Source organism: Prunus persica, chromosome G2 (genome assembly GCF_000346465.2).
Source record: "Prunus persica cultivar Lovell chromosome G2, Prunus_persica_NCBIv2, whole genome shotgun sequence".
NCBI classification, from domain to species: Eukaryota; Viridiplantae; Streptophyta; class Magnoliopsida; order Rosales; family Rosaceae; genus Prunus; species Prunus persica.
The window spans coordinates 3,740,355-3,759,649 of NC_034010.1; the positions used below are offsets into that span (position 1 = coordinate 3,740,355).

Below are 19,295 nucleotides of genomic sequence, written 5' to 3' on the forward strand. Positions count from 1 at the left end.
TCGTCCTATCGATCTCCATTAGCCTCACTCAATTATTCCTTGATTATTGTTATAGTATTTTCCTTTTCTAGAATATATATATATATTTGCATAAATTTTGTTCTTTGCACTTTATGAAGCACCGCACACTTATTATTTTACAGCCTCTTAATTAACACAAGGATGGTGGTGGCAATGGTGATGACGACAGTCATTGCTTCTTTTCTAAAATCACAGTGTGGTGAAATTTGAAAATAACACTCAACTCCCAATTATTAATATTTTATTTCCATGCTGAATTTAACAATTTTCTTGTTTTACAACCTATGTTGTTTATAAAATTTTGAGTTTTGCCTAGTAGCAATATTTATATTTTTTAATACAACCCATATTTAGGATGGGGGGATTGGATATAGATCCTCGTGGGTGTAGGGGCAAATGTTCTTAATCACTTAAATTACAAATCTCTTGTGCTTAATATTAATTTTCTCTATTCCAACACTAAATAAAAAATAAAAAAATACAAACGATAATCTAAACTGCAAGGGGTTAAATCATTGTTTTCAATATTAGCTTCTATGACTAGGTTACCTAATTTATTTAACACCATGAACGTATCAACGGTCAAGCTATACATCATGTAATTGTTCACACCTTCCCAAAGTCAATTTCAAATACTTCTTAGCTTCTCCAACAAGAAAATAAAAATAAAAAATTTAGCTTCCTTTTACAAAATCTGCCCATTTATAAAAGTCATAACCAGCGAGTATTTTTATTTCTTACATAATTGCCTGGCAAGACACCAACAAAATTCAATGAATATTTTTCTCTCTGTTAATTTACAATTAGATCTAAATTTGAAGATTTCTGAACATGACTCTTTTTCTGTCTTTGAGGAAATCTAAATCCCTATGGAGCCTGTATAATCAAGCTTGAAATATAGGAAGGAAAAAAGAGAACAAATATAGAGAAATCTTCTGGGTATATTATAGTGACAAGCTTGGTTTTTCAACTGTTAGAAGCTGATGTATGTTTGATCTACGGTGAGATTCACATATATCAACGGTTGACAATCGATCCTCTGTAAGTCGATGAGTGTCCTACATTATACTTGAAAAAAAAAAAGTAACAACATCAATTGATCATGAAGTCACTTCCAAATCATTATACTTTGTTCTTGTTCTCTCTGGTGTTTGTGTTTGTTCCATGACCTTTCTCTTGTTGTTGTTGGATTGGTCTTCCATAGCCCTACCCTTCAACATGTGGGGTTTAAGCTTGTTCACATCTGACAATTGCACTGGTTTTAGAAAGAACTCTTCTGCTCCTTCCTCCAAGCATCTGATCAAAAACCCATCAAGCCACAGGTCAGATCATGATCATAAAATGAACCAAGCATTCCTAATTTGAGATCTGAAATTTCCCCTAACCTGTTGATCCTTGATGGCTCATTCTCTGAGGACATAATAACAACTGGTATGTCTTTAAGAACATGAGATTCCTGCAAATCAAAGTATACTTTTATTAGTCTATCCTAGATGATACACCAAGTTTAATAATTCATTCATGGACAATAGCAACTCCAATTATACAAGACTAGGCCCAAATTTTAGCTTGATTGAAATGGTTTTGGGCTGGAAACAATTCCAATTGTGAATTCTAATACTGATCCTCAAATCTTTGCTGAATTGAAAGTAAGATGCATAATGGTTTTGGGTCCTCTTTTTTTTTTTTTTTTTTTACCTTAATCTTTCTGAGAAGATCATAGCCTGTCATTCCTGGCATACAGTAATCTGTAATGATCAAATTTACTTCTACATCCTGTAAAAAGAGGCAGGGGGAAATGAATCAGATCAGACTGATGAAATTGCAAAACAGAAATTCAAATAAAAAGTCTCAAAATTGAATCAACAGGAAACAACATATATACCTGTTGATGATTATCTGGGGACAGAGAGGGAATATCTGCATCAATTTGATCATCTTGATCATGCAAACCCAAAAATTCCAAAGCCTTACTTCCAGAATCAACAGCAGTAACTGCAGAAATTGACAAAAAGAAAACAACCCAGAAATATTTTAGCACTCAATTAAAGCCAGAACAATGATTCAAAAGCAGAATTGAACAAAACCATTTTTTTTTTCTTTTCTAAAAGAAACCAAAAACTCCATGAACATATAATACCTTGGTATGAAGAAGTCTTGAGAAGTCTCTCAATCAACTTTCTATCAATAACGCTATCATCAACAGCCAGAACATGAAATTGGGCCTCTGCAGACAAACCCATGATTGATGAACTCTTGTAATATCAAAAGCAATAACACCAGGAACAGAGGAGGAGGAAGAAAAAGAAGAAGAGCAGAAGATGATGAAAGGGAAGAAAGGGTGGGTGGGTTTTAAATGGGAAGCCATCGGAGTCAGAGAGATACAGAAAATCCTCTTGAAAATCTGACAGTTTGGAAAGAAAGATCCGACAGATTTCGTCCAGAATCTGGAGGATCTTCTTGGTTGATTTTTGAATTAGTGAAGAAGCAAAGAAGGTGCTGTTTTTTACTGTTTAAAATGTGGACTTGTTCATTATATTCCATTTGACCTTTCAGAACGACCATTTCGGTCCAATCCATTATCTAATGGTATTACTGTTTAGTTTTGGAGGTATTTTCCCCATTCAAATTTTTTAAACGAGATTTTGACATCTATTTGGATTTTTTATTTATGAAAATATATATACGATCTTGTGATCCAATTCAAAACAAATTGACGCAACCATTTGGTCTAGTCACAAAATTTCACGAATGCTAGCATGGTACTTAGGGCAGTAGAATAATTCCAATTGCACACATTCTCATCTCATTTTTGCTTATTAGAGATAACAGAAGTCATGAATCGGGGAATATAGATGGGGTAATCAAGGCATGAGAATCGGATCAATAATTTCCTCTAGTTGATTTCACTTGATTTGAAGGATATTCCATTACAGATTTTAACGTGTGGAACCCACATAATTTTTTTTAAATCCCTTATATGTAATAAACACATGAAAAATAGGAATTGGAATTATTCCAATATCCATTCGTTATAAACACTCACATTTACTAACACATAAAAAAATAAAAATTATATGAGTATACCCTCAAAATCAAGATTGAAATCAACTAAAAGAATAATTTATTCAATTCCAATTCAATGATTTCCCAGCTAAGTTTCTCGGTTTAGTGGGTAACTAAACATGTCAAAATTTCACCAATGCTATACATATGAGCATGATAGTTATCACAAGAGGGGAAAAAATAGTGGGACTTAAAAAAAGTTGTGGGAGATTTTTATTTTATATCTTATTAAAAAAAGCTTATATTAGTTGCTTGTCCTCAATATATTTGTTTTTATTTTTATTTAATAAGAATAAATTTGGTGAAATAAGGACATATAAAATATATTTTCTACAAGATTGAAAGAATACACAGTAAGAGAGACGTTTCCATGCACGTGCATGACCAACTTCAACCCAATAATACCAAATTCCATGTGTACTTTCTTGGCAAATTGTATGTCCTTTGTGACTTTCGAAGGGGCAGTCCTGCCGGAACAAAATGTTTGTATCATTGTATCGACTACATCAGTCATGAAGTCATGAACACGTGTCACACTAATTCCACACTTGAAGCTATAAGATGAATTCTACAATGCTGTTATGATTTTCTTTGGGTTGCTTGGAAGATGTGGAGCGGTAATCTTATTTCTTAGTTTTGTTTTAGATTAATAATTTTCAGAAATTCTTTAGGAGTTTATTGTGATTTGTTTTCTACTTAGGATTTTATTTTTTTTAGCTTTTGCCTTTCTATATGGATTTTTCGTTTCTGTGGTTGTGCGGTAGATTTGTATTGTAGGTCTGAGTACATGTGCTTCTGGTTGTTGGATCGTGGATTTAGTCATTATTTGGGATGTGCTTGATTCTCTCCAGATCAATTCAACATGTATTTGGTCACTAGAGAAGATTTACCCATATTCGACACATAGTTGCTTTCTACTTTTATTTGCTCATCAATAATATACTATTTCTTTTTTTTCTTTTTCAAAGAAGAATATGAATTTTACAATAATATAATTATTTGTACTAAATTGAATGAATTATAGATTCAACCATGACACTCGGACTTGAAAAAAATAAAAATAAAATAAAAAAGAAGAAAATTTGTAGCTAGTGATTGTAAATAATGAAACACCCCACCCCAACATCCCCAACCCAACATTGTCCTTGTTTTTTAGTGCATGCGCGAATGAAATCTCTAGTGATTCTCCTTGATTCTCTTGCATGATGTTGGAATCTTCCCCCACCCCTTTGGTCTCGTTTTTAACCAAAAGGAAAAAGAACAATCAAATCCCTGAAACCATGATCCCAAGTATCAAATCAAATCATATCCTTTGTTCAGGTTTTCCTATATACAACTTGATCATTTCCTTCAATCCTTGCCATTCAAATTTCAGATTTTTAATTCAATAGAAAAAATCTGCTTCGAGCATGTTCATTGGAATAATTGGTGGGATTGAGCCTAAGACTTTGAGTGCATAGGTAAATGCTCTTACCCCTTGAACTATAAGTCTCTTGCACATTATTTCAAGGCATTTGAACTTAAAATCAACGACCTATATACCTAAATCGCAGAATGTGTTTCCTCGCAAATAAATAATTACTTCTTGTAATTGTCGAGCTTAACTTCTAGCTGCTAATGGTAGAGCACTTTATCCTAAGTTTAAGTTTGTGAGTCTTAGACTCGTACTTGCTCTAATCTTGCCTTTTATGTCTCATGTCTCTCCTCCATCATGGTTCTTTGCAAATAAGCTCATCTCTGCCTTTAGTTTCTCTTCTCCTCCAATCTTTCGGTACACAAAAGCCCTTGTAATTAACACATAAACACACAAACTCAGTGTGCTCAAAACTGCTAGCACCCAATAGAAGTAATCAAGGTGAGCCCGATTAATATTGTCCCCAAGCCATTTCTCACCATTTCTTGAGGTAATGGACTGCACAATACTTATAATACCAGAGCTTATGAAGCTGCCAACGCCGATAACACTAATAAAAGCCGCTGCCCCCATGCTTCTCATCTGCTCTGGCATTTGATCATAAAACAGTTCTTGAAGTCCCACGGTTGTGAACGCGTCGGAGACACCGCAAATTAGGTATTGTGGGAGTAACCACCATACCTTCATTGGTATTATTGCTTTAGGCTTGTCAATGAGATTATAATGTTTTGCAACGTTGAGCCTTTTGGCCTCTACTTGGGCTGACACAACCATATTGAGTATTGATATAACTAGGCCGATCCCGATTCTTTGTAGCACGCACGGTAATGCCTGAGGAGTGTCCCGTATATTTTTGGTTTAGCGGGACGAAAAATCTGTCGCAGATTGGAACGGCGATTAAGATGGCAATGCCAACAAGTCCTTGAAGTGATGCTGGAGGGACTTGGAAATGGGGACCGATTGATCGGATTGTTGTGCTACTTTGTTTGTGAAGAAGGTGTGAAGTTGGGCTTGGATTACACCAAACATTAGGCAACTTAACCATATGGGAATGAGTCGGAGGACAAGCTTCACTTCTTCCACTTGATTGAGAGAGCATAACCACCATGGATTTCTGTTTTGGTTTGATGTATCTACTTCGTCTATGATCATTGCCTTGTCCAGAAATCTGCATTTTGGTTTTCAATAAGTTAATAAGCCTGCAAATTGTAATAACTATAAAGAAAAGGGCAAGGGAATGGCCATGTCTTGTTCCTAAACTTCAAATGGGAAAAACAACTTGGGGAAAAAAAAGGTATTAGTAATAATTTATGAAGGCATTTGGACAAAACAATAAGAAGGTATTGTAATTTCTTGGCTTTCCGCTTAATTTTTTATTGAGAATTGTAGTGATATGATGTTCGGTTTAATATTGTAAGAGCATCCACAATGGGAGGGTGTATAATGAGATGTATGTTAAATATACACTCTTTGTGATCAGAATCACCGGCAATGGAGAGGTGTAAATGAGTGTAAATTTGCATCACCACCATGAGATGCAAATTTAGATGCACATATATATCTTTTTTTACATCTCTTGTAGGTAGGACCTAAATGAAAAAATGTGAGAAAAAGTGGACAAAAGTGGGACATACAGTAGAAAATGTGAAAGAAATCAATTATACATATTTAGATTTATATCTTCACAACTGGAGCAAAAATCATATTTACAACCCCCGGGGTGTAAAGAGGATGTAAAAGTGGCTTTACACGCCCGAAAATACATCCTCCCACTGTGGATGCTCTAACATTGCATTGTCGATACGGTGTGGTTCTGTTACATACTGGATTTTCATGGCGTGATCCCCACAACTTGATAGAAACTTATCACAAATATGTATCATCCTCATCATTCACGTGTGTTGAACATAAGACCTCCTCCCACTAATAACTGGAGACAAATAGGACTAGACCAAAGAGTTGGTTTGGACGCTTGCTACTTGGAATGTAAGCTATAGAGTTTGATTCTTGGGGTAGTCAAAGTTCCTAAATTATTAGAGAATAGAAAGAAAAAAAAAAGTTCCCAAATTATTAATTCTTTATTCGTTTTGTTCTTGAGGGTTTGACTTTAGGGCAGTAGAGGTTGGCAACACCATATGCTGTTTTGTCACTAACATAAAACTGTGTAGAGGTTGAGGGATCACTTTAGGGCACTAGAGTTTGGCAACACCTACCTTTGCTAGTCACTAGCATAAAATTGGTGTAGGCCCACTAAGGGTTATTTGCAATATTAATCAACTAGCACTTGATCATTATAAAGTTAAAATATTAATATAAAAAAATCAAATAGTGTTGTAAATGATAAGGTGATAAGGTGGAGCCCACCACATGTTGGGAGGGACTTTGCCTACAAAAGGGTTCACCCCTCCTTATAATCGAAGAACACAGATAATACTGGAGAGAGAACAACAATTCTCTGCTTCCAAATTCTCTCCTCAATTCTTTGGTTTTATAACACGTTATCAGCACGAATTCGCTTTAACAATACCAGCTGAATTCTCTAATGAAACCCAGCCAAACAAACACAAAGAGAAACATAACCATGGCTGCTTCTTCTTCTGCTTCATTCACTTTTTTCTCTCTGCTTCTGGTTTCTTCTCTCTGTTTCTTCTTTGTTTTGTGTCTCAGAGGCACAACCTTCTGTTTCTGTGGTTAAAGGGCTTTCGTGGTCCTTCTACGAGTCTAGCTGCCCTAATCTCAACTCCATAATCAAAAAACACCTCAAGAAAGTCTTCAAGGAGGACATTAGCTGCTGATGGGTAAGAGGAAGAAGATCATGATGATCTGATCAGCTCTACTTATACAAATGGTGGTCGTTGCCGGAGACTGCAGCAACAGAAGGGATTGAGTCATGATCTTCTAAAGTATAAGGGTCCTATTCACTGTGCTCGTATGATCATCCGGGATGAAGGTATCCTTGGGCTCTGGTCAGGGGCTGCTCCAACTGTTATGCGCAATGGGACGAATCAGGCTGCCATGTTTACAGCCAAAAATGCCTTTGACGTTCTCTTGTGGAAGAAACATGAAGGAGATGGGAGGGTCCTGCTGCCATGGCAGTCTATGATATCGGGTTTCCTTGCAGGCACAGCAAGTCCCGTTTGCACGGGTCCCTTTGATGTTGTGAAAACAAGACTGATGGCTCAGAGCCGAGGTGTGGATGGCCAGATGAAATACAAAGGCATGATCCATGCTATCAGGACAATATATGCAGAGGAAGGGCTTCTTGCCTTGTGGAAAGGACTGCTGCCTCGGCTCATGAGGATACCACCTGGGCAGGCCATTGTGTGGACTGTGGCTGACCAAGTAATAGGATTGTATGAGAGATTGGCAGCTTGGCAGGAATCCATGCGCCTGGTATGGAGTTACATGCTCTATGGGCCGAGCAACTCAGCTTGATCTCACCAGGATGTGCTGGCACTGGAGATCTAGCAAGCATGCCTAAAAAGTGAGCCTATGCTAGAGTATATTTATTGAAAAGTGGGATACAGCAAGTTGATCAGCCTAGTGGAAAGCAAAATCCTACATGGAAGTAAAGGAAAGTGCTGAAGCATCTTTTGATGAGAACAGCAAAACCCACCGAAAGAATAAGCGATAAGATCTCTGCTCCCTTATCTTCTCTATTATTTCCTATTTCCTCTAAGTATATATATATAATATACTATATTTATCTGCCATTCTATTACTAACCTTTAACAAAATGGACCCTTGGTAATACTAAACATATTATCAGTGGGAAACCGTTACTAATACTAACTTTTTCTTATTTTATTCGGTGGTGGTTTTAACCCCATATTTATTTTATTTACTGTATGGTGTAGGTTTATTACCCATACAAGCACCTTTACTTTTATCGCAAATTTACTTCTACTTAAAGTATGATGTGGAATTGACCCTCATACTTTATGAAATTTACTTTATGAAATTTACTTTACCGCACATTTATTTTATTTAAAGTGTGGTGCGGGTTTATCGTCCATACAACAGTATTTATTTAAAAAGGTGGTGCGGGTTTATCATCCACGCCTTTACTTTTATTTAAATGTATGGAACAGAATTAATGTCCATACAAGCACCTTTACTTTATGAATTTAATTTACCGCACATTTACATTTATTTAAAGTGTGGTGCGGGTTTATCGTCCATACCAGTAATTTATTTACCAGCAATTTATTTTATGGATTAAATGTGCTGTATGATAAGTTTTTACAGTATGCAGATCAGGACCAGAAGTTCCTTGATCCTCATCATACAATTACATCAGAACTTGAAGATCCTTGATGATGATGCTAATATGAGAGCTGGCAGTCTCTCCGGTACTATATTTGTAAACATGTGATTGGACTTGAGGGTCCTTGATCCTTGACATGTAAATAAGGACCTGGGGTTCCTTAATGATGTAACAGTACCGTATTGGTTCATAATGCCGTACACATGGATGATAACTGTATTGGCAAATGTACTGTACACATGAATAGTGCTGTATACATGAATAGTGATGTATGCATAAATATTTACCATGTGGGGTTTAAGCTTGTTCACATCTGACAATTGCACTGGTTTTAGAAAGAACTCTTCTGCTCCTTCCTCCAAGCATCTGATCAAAAACCCATCAAGCCACATGTCAGATCATGATCATAAAATGAACCAAGCATTCCTAATTTGAGATCTGAAATTTCCCCTAACCTGTTGATCCTTGATGGCTCATTCTCTGAGGACATAATAACAACTGGTATGTCTTTAAGAACATGAGATTCCTGCAAATCAAAGTATACTTTTATTAGTCTATCCTAGATGATGCACCAAGTTTAATAATTCATTCATGGACAATAGCAACTCCAATTATACAAGACTAGGCCCAAATTTTAGCTTGATTGAAATGGTTTTGGGCTGGAAACAATTCCAATTGTGAATTCTAATACTGATCCTCAAATCTTTGCTGAATTGAAAGTAAGATGCATAATGGTTTTGGGTCCTCTTTTTTTTTTTTTTTTTTTACCTTAATCTTTCTGAGAAGATCATAGCCTGTCATTCCTGGCATACAGTAATCTGTAATGATCAAATTTACTTCTACATCCTGTAAAAAGAGGCAGGGGGAAATGAATCAGATCAGACTGATGAAATTGCAAAACAGAAATTCAAATAAAAAGTCTCAAAATTGAATCAACAGGAAACAACATATATACCTGTTGATGATTATCTGGGGACAGAGAGGGAATATCTGCATCAATTTGATCATCTTGATCATGCAAACCCAAAAATTCCAAAGCCTTACTTCCAGAATCAACAGCAGTAACTGCAGAAATTGACAAAAAGAAAACAACCCAGAAATATTTTAGCACTCAATTAAAGCCAGAACAATGATTCAAAAGCAGAATTGAACAAAACCATTTTTTTTTTCTTTTCTAAAAGAAACCAAAAACTCCATGAACATATAATACCTTGGTATGAAGAAGTCTTGAGAAGTCTCTCAATCAACTTTCTATCAATAACGCTATCATCAACAGCCAGAACATGAAATTGGGCCTCTGCAGACAAACCCATGATTGATGAACTCTTGTAATATCAAAAGCAATAACACCAGGAACAGAGGAGGAGGAAGAAAAAGAAGAAGAGCAGAAGATGATGAAAGGGAAGAAAGGGTGGGTGGGTTTTAAATGGGAAGCCATCGGAGTCAGAGAGATACAGAAAATCCTCTTGAAAATCTGACAGTTTGGAAAGAAAGATCCGACAGATTTCGTCCAGAATCTGGAGGATCTTCTTGGTTGATTTTTGAATTAGTGAAGAAGCAAAGAAGGTGCTGTTTTTTACTGTTTAAAATGTGGACTTGTTCATTATATTCCATTTGACCTTTCAGAACGACCATTTCGGTCCAATCCATTATCTAATGGTATTACTGTTTAGTTTTGGAGGTATTTTCCCCATTCAAATTTTTTAAACGAGATTTTGACATCTATTTGGATTTTTTATTTATGAAAATATATATACGATCTTGTGATCCAATTCAAAACAAATTGACGCAACCATTTGGTCTAGTCACAAAATTTCACGAATGCTAGCATGGTACTTAGGGCAGTAGAATAATTCCAATTGCACACATTCTCATCTCATTTTTGCTTATTAGAGATAACAGAAGTCATGAATCGGGGAATATAGATGGGGTAATCAAGGCATGAGAATCGGATCAATAATTTCCTCTAGTTGATTTCACTTGATTTGAAGGATATTCCATTACAGATTTTAACGTGTGGAACCCACATAATTTTTTTTAAATCCCTTATATGTAATAAACACATGAAAAATAGGAATTGGAATTATTCCAATATCCATTCGTTATAAACACTCACATTTACTAACACATAAAAAAATAAAAATTATATGAGTATACCCTCAAAATCAAGATTGAAATCAACTAAAAGAATAATTTATTCAATTCCAATTCAATGATTTCCCAGCTAAGTTTCTCGGTTTAGTGGGTAACTAAACATGTCAAAATTTCACCAATGCTATACATATGAGCATGATAGTTATCACAAGAGGGGAAAAAATAGTGGGACTTAAAAAAAGTTGTGGGAGATTTTTATTTTATATCTTATTAAAAAAAGCTTATATTAGTTGCTTGTCCTCAATATATTTGTTTTTATTTTTATTTAATAAGAATAAATTTGGTGAAATAAGGACATATAAAATATATTTTCTACAAGATTGAAAGAATACACAGTAAGAGAGACGTTTCCATGCACGTGCATGACCAACTTCAACCCAATAATACCAAATTCCATGTGTACTTTCTTGGCAAATTGTATGTCCTTTGTGACTTTCGAAGGGGCAGTCCTGCCGGAACAAAATGTTTGTATCATTGTATCGACTACATCAGTCATGAAGTCATGAACACGTGTCACACTAATTCCACACTTGAAGCTATAAGATGAATTCTACAATGCTGTTATGATTTTCTTTGGGTTGCTTGGAAGATGTGGAGCGGTAATCTTATTTCTTAGTTTTGTTTTAGATTAATAATTTTCAGAAATTCTTTAGGAGTTTATTGTGATTTGTTTTCTACTTAGGATTTTATTTTTTTTAGCTTTTGCCTTTCTATATGGATTTTTCGTTTCTGTGGTTGTGCGGTAGATTTGTATTGTAGGTCTGAGTACATGTGCTTCTGGTTGTTGGATCGTGGATTTAGTCATTATTTGGGATGTGCTTGATTCTCTCCAGATCAATTCAACATGTATTTGGTCACTAGAGAAGATTTACCCATATTCGACACATAGTTGCTTTCTACTTTTATTTGCTCATCAATAATATACTATTTCTTTTTTTTCTTTTTCAAAGAAGAATATGAATTTTACAATAATATAATTATTTGTACTAAATTGAATGAATTATAGATTCAACCATGACACTCGGACTTGAAAAAAATAAAAATAAAATAAAAAAGAAGAAAATTTGTAGCTAGTGATTGTAAATAATGAAACACCCCACCCCAACGTCCCCAACCCAACATTGTCCTTGTTTTTTAGTGCATGCGCGAATGAAATCTCTAGTGATTCTCCTTGATTCTCTTGCATGATTTGGAATCTTCCCCCACCCCTTTGGTCTCGTTTTTAACCAAAAGGAAAAAGAACAATCAAATCCCTGAAACCATGATCCCAAGTATCAAATCAAATCATATCCTTTGTTCAGGTTTTCCTATATACAACTTGATCATTTCCTTCAATCCTTGCCATTCAAATTTCGGATTTTTAATTCAATAGAAAAAATCTGCTTCGAGCATGTTCATTGGAATAATTGGTGGGATTGAGCCTAAGACTTTGAGTGCATAGGTAAATGCTCTTACCCCTTGAACTATAAGTCTCTTGCACATTATTTCAAGGTATTTGAACTTAAAATCAACGACCTATATACCTAAATCGCAGAATGTGTTTCCTCGCAAATAAATAATTACTTCTTGTAATTGTCGAGCTTAACTTCTAGCTGCTAATGGTAGAGCACTTTATCCTAAGTTTAAGTTTGTGAGTCTTAGACTTGTACTTGCTCTAATCTTGCCTTTTATGTCTCATGTCTCTCCTCCATCATGGTTCTTTGCAAATAAGCTCATCTCTGCCTTCAGTTTCTCTTCTCCTCCAATCTTTCTGTACACAAAAGCCCTTGTAATTAACACATAAACACACAAACTCAGTGTGCTCAAAACTGCTAGCACCCAATAGAAGTAATCAAGGTGAGCCCGATTAATATTGTCCCCAAGCCATTTCTCACCATTTCTTGAGGTAATGGACTGCACAATACTTATAATACCAGAGCTTATGAAGCTGCCAACGCCGATAACACTAATAAAAGCCGCTGCCCCCATGCTTCTCATCTGCTCTGGCATTTGATCATAAAACAGTTCTTGAAGTCCCACGGTTGTGAACGCGTCGGAGACACCGCAAATTAGGTATTGTGGGAGTAACCACCATACCTTCATTGGTATTATTGCTTTAGGCTTGTCAATGAGATTATAATGTTTTGCAACGTCGAGCCTTTTGGCCTCTACTAGGGCTGACACAACCATATTGAGTATTGATATAACTAGGCCGATCCCGATTCTTTGTAGCACGGTAATGCCTGAGGAGTGTCCAGTATATTTTCTGGTTAGCGGGACTAAAAATCGGTTGTAAATTGGAACGGCGATTAAGATGGCAATGCCAACAAGTCCTTGAAGTGATGCTGGAGGGACTTGGAAATGGGGACCGATTGATCGGATTGTTGTGCTACTTTGGTGAAGACGGTGTGAAGTTGGGCTTGGATTACACCAAACATTAGGCAACTTAACCATATGGGAATGAGTCGGAGGACAAGCTTCACTTCTTCCACTTGATTGAGAGAGCATAACCTCCATGGGTTTCTGGTTTGGTTTGATGCATCTACTTCGTCTATCATCATTGCCTTGTCCAGAAATCTGCATTTTGTTTTTCAACAAGTTAATAAGCCTGCAAATTGAAATTACTATAAAGAAAAGGGCAAGGGAAGGCCCATGTCTTGTTCCTAAACTACAAATGGGAAAAACAACTATATTCGTTTTGTGATGAGTTTTGTTCTTGAGGGTTTGACTTTAGGGCAGTAGAGGTTGGCACACCTATACGTATGCTGCTTTGTCACTAGCATAAAAGTGTGTAGAGGTTGAGGGATTGGCTTTAGGGCACTAAAGGTTGGCAACACCTACTTTACTAGTCACTAACATAAAATTGGTGCGGCCCCACAAAGTGTTTTGTGCAATATTAATCAACTAGCTCTTGGTCATAATAAAGTTAAAATAGAAAAAAATAAAAAAATAAAAAAAACATAGTTATTGATAAGGGATACTTCTTTTCCTAACATTGAAAGATGTCCCGAGATTTCAAGATACTTCTTTCCCTAACGTTGAAAGGTATCCTGAGTTGAAATCTCGTAGCCATTGGTTTACAAAAATTACTAGCATTTAATTATAAAAGTTACCTCAGTTGATTAGTACGAGACAAAACTAGAGCCTGAGGTTGACCTTCTACCATGGCTCCACCCTTCTCATCTCCATAATACACACTTTCGCAATTGAGTATCTCATTCACGTGCCATTTCAGAGCTGCTGCCACAAATACTTGTGCCAGCGTCGTAAATGGGCTGCCAGGAGGCCTTTGCTTCCGGTACCTCTTAATTCCCACCAAGAATAATAATAGTGACACCATCACGACCCCTGCCAATATGCCAAACCCTAATCCCCACCCAACATTATCCTACAAGAAAAGAAAAAATTGTTAAATTAATGCAAGAGGGAACAGATGAGCCAAGCTTGTTACAATAACACGACTTACAAACCTTGACCTTGACGCCATGACCATTTAAGTTTTTTTATTTTATTTTTATAATATTAGTTTGAATTGAAAAGAGAGAGGAAACAAGAAATTCAATGAAAGGCAACAAGGTAGTTTAACGAATAAAATATTTTTGGGGTCCAATTATGTAGTTTATCCAACTTAATTGACCGCACAAATAATTCATATCCAACTTCTTCTTTATGTATTATTATAATATAAATAATTCTGTGGGGATCTCAAACGTAGATTTTACCTGGAGATATACAACTCCGAGTGTGGCAGAAGTGGCACCAAACACCAAACCCAAGTACCACCAGTTAAAAAATGAGCTCTTGGCCTTTCTTTCCTCCTCTGTTCTCATCGAACTGGTCTGCCGCAAAAGTTTGCACGCACGGCTTTTGCCCTTGGGCAACACGATAAAATGTACAGTGCCACGAAGAAGACCGCTCGGCGACTTTGCGAATGAATTACTGAGACTGAGAGAGTTAAAAGGACCATGCCCTATAACATGATATATCATATACAATCCATGAACACAAAAGATATATATAAGTACTCAACACGAGCAATGTTTTCTTGGTTTCTTTACACATAATTAACATACTTATGTTGTCAAACTGTAAATCTGATTTACGTATCACAAAAGCATCCTACACATATATACTTAAATATATGAAGTAGTGAAAAAATAATAATGAATTTGTTTTTGTTTACCATGAAATAGATGGTGATGGAGAAGAGGATGGTCGTGAAGCGACCCAAATACGAATCTGCAACGAAGGCTCCGAGCACGGGGAAGACGGATGAGACACCGAGCCAGGTGTTGACATTCTTAGCCGCCGTGGCCAAGGGCTGGTCCAGAACATTTGTGAGGTACGTGATGAGGTTACTTGCCAACCCATAGAACGCAAACTGCTGGGCCACCTCAACAACTGCAGTTAATAATAATCAAGCAAACAAATAAAATTCATAAAATTAATGAACCGTAAAGAAATTCAGATAATTGTGAGAGTTAAATGAGAAAAAAGATGAAAATAAAAAGAAATTAAATAGCTTACAGATGATGAATATAGCAGCATTCCAGCCACCCCTACCAGGTTTTCCCTGTGTAGGAGAAGCAATATTGTTCATGATTGATGGTGTTAGAGAGCTGAAATATTGGACATGGCGAAGTGGGAAATTATTTTCTGAGGTTTCTATGCAAATTTGGGTGTGAGTGGAGGAAGGAGGAAACCCACGTGTATGTGAGTCATATTGATGATTTTTATGAGGCAAAATATACTATTAAGAGGACTGTGATTATTACAATTCAGCTCGTGAGATCTATGCACAAACTGTCAATGTCATCACCGACTATTTTAAAAGCTCATCGCTTGTATTAAAACAAAAATTTCAATAAATGTTATTGATGATTTTAAGAAAAAATTTGTCTTTACACGGCATTATAGTATGCTATATTTTCTAAGACTTATCATATATTTGACGCATGTGAAATTGTGACGAATAACGTGGAAGAATTTGATACGTATGTCTAAAAAGGGCAAAATCCAAACTAGGAGCAATGAAAATTTTAGCAATAGTGACCAAATATCAAATCTTTTATATGCTTACAATTTTCTTTTTCTCTATTGTTCAGTGGGTTAATTCGGTTTTATGACTAGAGTTCCAAAACTCCAAAGAAAAGAAAATTATTAAAATTCGCACTTCTTTTGACATCTAACCATGGGGAGAGATAAGAGAATACTTATCTAAACTGGATTAACATGACATTGCGTATCACAAAAAAGGCATATTAGTTGGAAGGCTTAATATTACAAAACGTCCCTAAGGTTTACGAAACTATCAGATTGCATCCTTAATATTTTTTTGTGTCACTCATGGTCCTCAAGGTTAGTATATGCGATCAAAAATAGTTCCTGCCATTAGATTTCGTCAAAAACTCTGTTAGTTTGCTGACGTGGCATGCATATATATATATATATATATATCACAAAACATCCATGAGGTTCACACACGTATCACAAATGGTCCCTACGAAATTTTTTAATTTTTTAATTTAAAATTCATAAAATTTTAGTTTTCTTCTTTAAATTATTTATAAATGAAAAAACCACTGACAGAAGGATTTTAATCTTGAGGACTGTTTATGAACCCTAAACCCTTAGTTTTTCATTTTTAAATTTTATGAATTTTAAATTATTTTTTTAAAACTCCTTTAGTTTGTCGATGTGGCATATATATGAAGCTCACATCTACAATAATATAGTGTCACATGTATTTAAAATCCATAAAATTTTGGAATTAAAAATTTTCGCAGGGACCATTTGTGATAAGTGAGTGAACGTCAGGGATGTTTTGTGATAAATATATATATGCCACGTTAGCAAACTAATTGAGTTTTTGACGAAACCTAACGACAGGGATCATTTGTGATCACACATACTAACCTTAAAGACCACGAATGACACAAAAAAAATATTAAGGATGCAATCTGATAGTTTCGTAAACTTTAGGGACGTTTTGTGATAATAAGCCTAGTTGGAATGACAAGAAATTTGATATCGCCACCATCAATTTCCTTTTTTTGACGTCTTCATTCGATAGAGCACCTTTTTGTATGTTTGTGTATGTGTGTGTAAAGAGGACTTTGCTTGCACATATGAGTGAAGGAGAGAGAGTTGGAGTGTTAAGGCAAAGAGATAGCCAAACATATACATATTTTATAAGACAATGACAAAGTCAATCATATTTTAGAACACACCAGATATCTAAAAATAACTTACATATTTCTGAATATTCATTTCACCCAAAAAATAAAATAAAAAATTAGAAACTAAAAATTAAAAAATCTTATTCCTATCCTCAGTCAAACTAAAAATTAAAAATTAGTTCTTATTCGTAAAAACTTGAAATTATTATTTTTTTGGTTTTTAATATTTTATTCATATTTTAATCAATTTAAAATTATAAAAAAAAATATCATTTTACCCATGCATTTAACTGAAAAGTTAATAAAATTGACAGTAGGACCATTTGTCCTAACGAGACTGTAGTTGAAGGACCACATGAACAATTTTGAAAATTGAGGAACTCAAATGCAAATCGGATCTAAGTTCAGGGACTAATAAAACAAATAACCCTAGAAAATATAACATTCCAAAAATATAGTCAATCATTTTATTATATATTATTTTTATAAAAAATGTGCTATTTACAATATTTAAACTTTGTCACAACTACATATCCTAATCGCCTCATTCATGTGAGGCAAACTCCCAAACCAAGCAATGCTAACTAGATACCTATTCTAATTAGGTAATAGGATAAAACCAGGAAATCAGGGATCACAGGATTCATGAATTATGGCTCACACAAACACTCCTCCTCAAGTTGGTGCGTAGATATCTCTTATGTCCAACTTGTCAAATGAGTCATGAAAAACCTTTGCTAACACCGCGTGCGTTAAGACATTTGCCAGCTATTCTTCTAATTCACAAATGGTATATCCATTAGCTTATCTACCAGCTTTTCCTTGATATAATACCTATCCACTTCAACATGCTTAGTTCTGTCATCTTGAACTGGATTATTTACTATCTCTCTCGCAGCTTGATTGTCACAGAAAGCTCCATAATTTTCATTGGTAGAAAACCAATTTCAGACAGGAGTACCCTTAGCCAAAGAAGCTCACAAACTCCCTATGTTATGCTCCTGTATTCTGCCTTAGTTGAAGATTGAGCCACTATATTCTGCTTCTTACTTCTCCATGTAACCAAATTACCCCTAATGAAAGTGAAGTAATCAGATGTAGAACGTCTATATGTTATATTACAGGCCTAATCTACATATGTATAACCCTTAACATCCAAATGTCCTAGTTTTCTGAATATCAAGCCTCGGTTTGGCAGTGCCCAACTCAACAGTATAACTTGTTCATTTACCTGGTAGTGCCCAACTCAGCAGTCAGCTTAGCTTTCATATGAGAAGAGCCGGAGGCACAACATCTAATATTCTATACATCAAAAGCTCTCCTCCATGCAGAAACTCGCTATCCGAGAAATGGAGACTCATTTTGGCCCTTGTAATTTTTGTGAGAAATTTAAGACCATACTATCAAGCTCACTGAATAATCGTTATGACAGAATTTCCTTTGATATCAATTCTTCATAGCCTCGATGTTTCTCAGTGACTCATGGAATAGGCTATTGAATTGAGTTATTATGAAATCTTCTACCGGCCGAAGACTGCTATAAAATCCTAGGGTTTAGCAGATTTTGTTGCAAAATTCACTCTATCCTCAGCCGAAGAAGGGAAGCTGGTCAACACAAACAAGGAAAGTTCAAGAGAATATGAGAGCTCCTCCGCCGAACCTGACCAACCCAAAGAAACATGCCAGTTGAACGTAGATGGAGCATCAAATCATAAGGGAGTTGGAGCAGGCGTCGTCATAGTCACCCCGGACGGAACTATGTTGAAGTAAGCCATCATACTTAGCTTCCAAGCTTCAAACAACGAAGTAGAGTAGGAGGCATTGCTAGCTGGACTGCGCTTAGCAAAAGAATTGTCGATCAAGAGTTAATCCATCTATTAAGACTCCTACCTTATCATTAATTCAGCCTAAGGGGAGTACATGACAAAACACTAAAGAATAATCCAATATCTTAACAAAGTTCAAGAACTTTTGAAGGCATTTACGACCTTCACTATCTAGCAAGTTTCTCAGGCAAAGAATACTCATGCAGATGCGCTGGCAAGCCTGTGATCAGCGCAGGACACCTAATTCAGGTGCTCAATCCTGGTCGAGCACCTTGATCAGCCAAGCATTGAAGAGGCAGAGTAGACATACTTAATGCATATCGATGAGGCTCCTAGCTAGCAAAACCTCATCATTGACTACTTGGTGAATTAAAATTTGCCAAAAGAAA

At 35.7% G+C, this 19,295-nt stretch overlaps 2 protein-coding genes and 2 pseudogenes across 4 annotated transcripts; 1 reads left to right on the top strand and 3 right to left on the bottom strand.

Annotated features, from left to right (window-relative positions):
- On the bottom strand, positions 943-10,382 carry LOC18787601 (two-component response regulator ORR10). 2 transcript variants are annotated; one of them, XM_020558357.1, is made up of 6 exons: positions 9,979-10,382; positions 9,724-9,833; positions 9,537-9,614; positions 9,224-9,294; positions 9,059-9,134; positions 943-1,241 (listed from the first exon to the last, which is right to left on the bottom strand). In XM_020558357.1, the coding sequence occupies exons 1-6, from the start codon at positions 10,079-10,081 to the stop codon at positions 1,122-1,124; spliced, it is 558 nt and encodes a 185-aa protein (XP_020413946.1). In that variant the 5' UTR covers positions 10,082-10,382; the 3' UTR covers positions 943-1,121. The 2 variants fall into 2 exon arrangements, with proteins under 2 accessions (XP_020413946.1, XP_007220067.1); XM_007220005.2 differs by lacking the exons at positions 9,059-9,134; positions 9,224-9,294; positions 9,537-9,614; positions 9,724-9,833; positions 9,979-10,382 and adding exons at positions 1,407-1,477; positions 1,720-1,797; positions 1,907-2,016; positions 2,162-2,588 and having other exon boundaries at positions 943-1,317.
- LOC18786616 lies at positions 4,762-6,336 on the bottom strand (annotated as a pseudogene).
- LOC18787551 (mitochondrial succinate-fumarate transporter 1) lies at positions 6,376-8,232 on the top strand. The gene is made up of 2 exons (XM_007218452.2): positions 6,376-6,459; positions 7,307-8,232. Exons 1-2 carry the CDS (start codon positions 6,376-6,378, stop codon positions 7,934-7,936), a joined length of 714 nt encoding a protein of 237 aa, XP_007218514.2. The 3' UTR covers positions 7,937-8,232.
- LOC18785094 lies at positions 12,272-15,583 on the bottom strand (annotated as a pseudogene). Its single transcript, XR_002270346.1, has 5 exons — positions 15,429-15,583; positions 15,085-15,302; positions 14,624-14,871; positions 14,015-14,289; positions 12,272-13,478 (listed from the first exon to the last, which is right to left on the bottom strand). The product of XR_002270346.1 is annotated as a protein NRT1/ PTR FAMILY 5.4 (transcript).

What these genes read in the sequence shown, in the direction of transcription:
- LOC18787551 (XM_007218452.2), top strand. Translation starts at nt 6,376, where the DNA reads ATGTATCATCCTCATCATTCACGTGTGTTGAACATAAGACCTCCTCCC. An exon ending in AAATAGGACTAGACCAAAGA is followed by an intron (nt 6,460 to 7,306) that starts GTTGGTTTGGAC and finishes GATGGGTAAGAG; the next exon opens with GAAGAAGATCATGATGATCT.
- LOC18787601 (XM_020558357.1), bottom strand. Translation starts at nt 10,081, where the DNA reads ATGGGTTTGTCTGCAGAGGCCCAATTTCATGTTCTGGCTGTTGATGAT. An exon ending in CAAGACTTCTTCATACCAAG is followed by an intron (nt 9,834 to 9,978) that starts GTATTATATGTT and finishes CAATTTCTGCAG; the next exon opens with TTACTGCTGTTGATTCTGGA. An exon ending in TGAACAAGCTTAAACCCCAC is followed by an intron (nt 1,242 to 9,058) that starts ATGGTAAATATT and finishes CTTAAACCCCAC; the next exon opens with ATGTTGAAGGGTAGGGCTAT.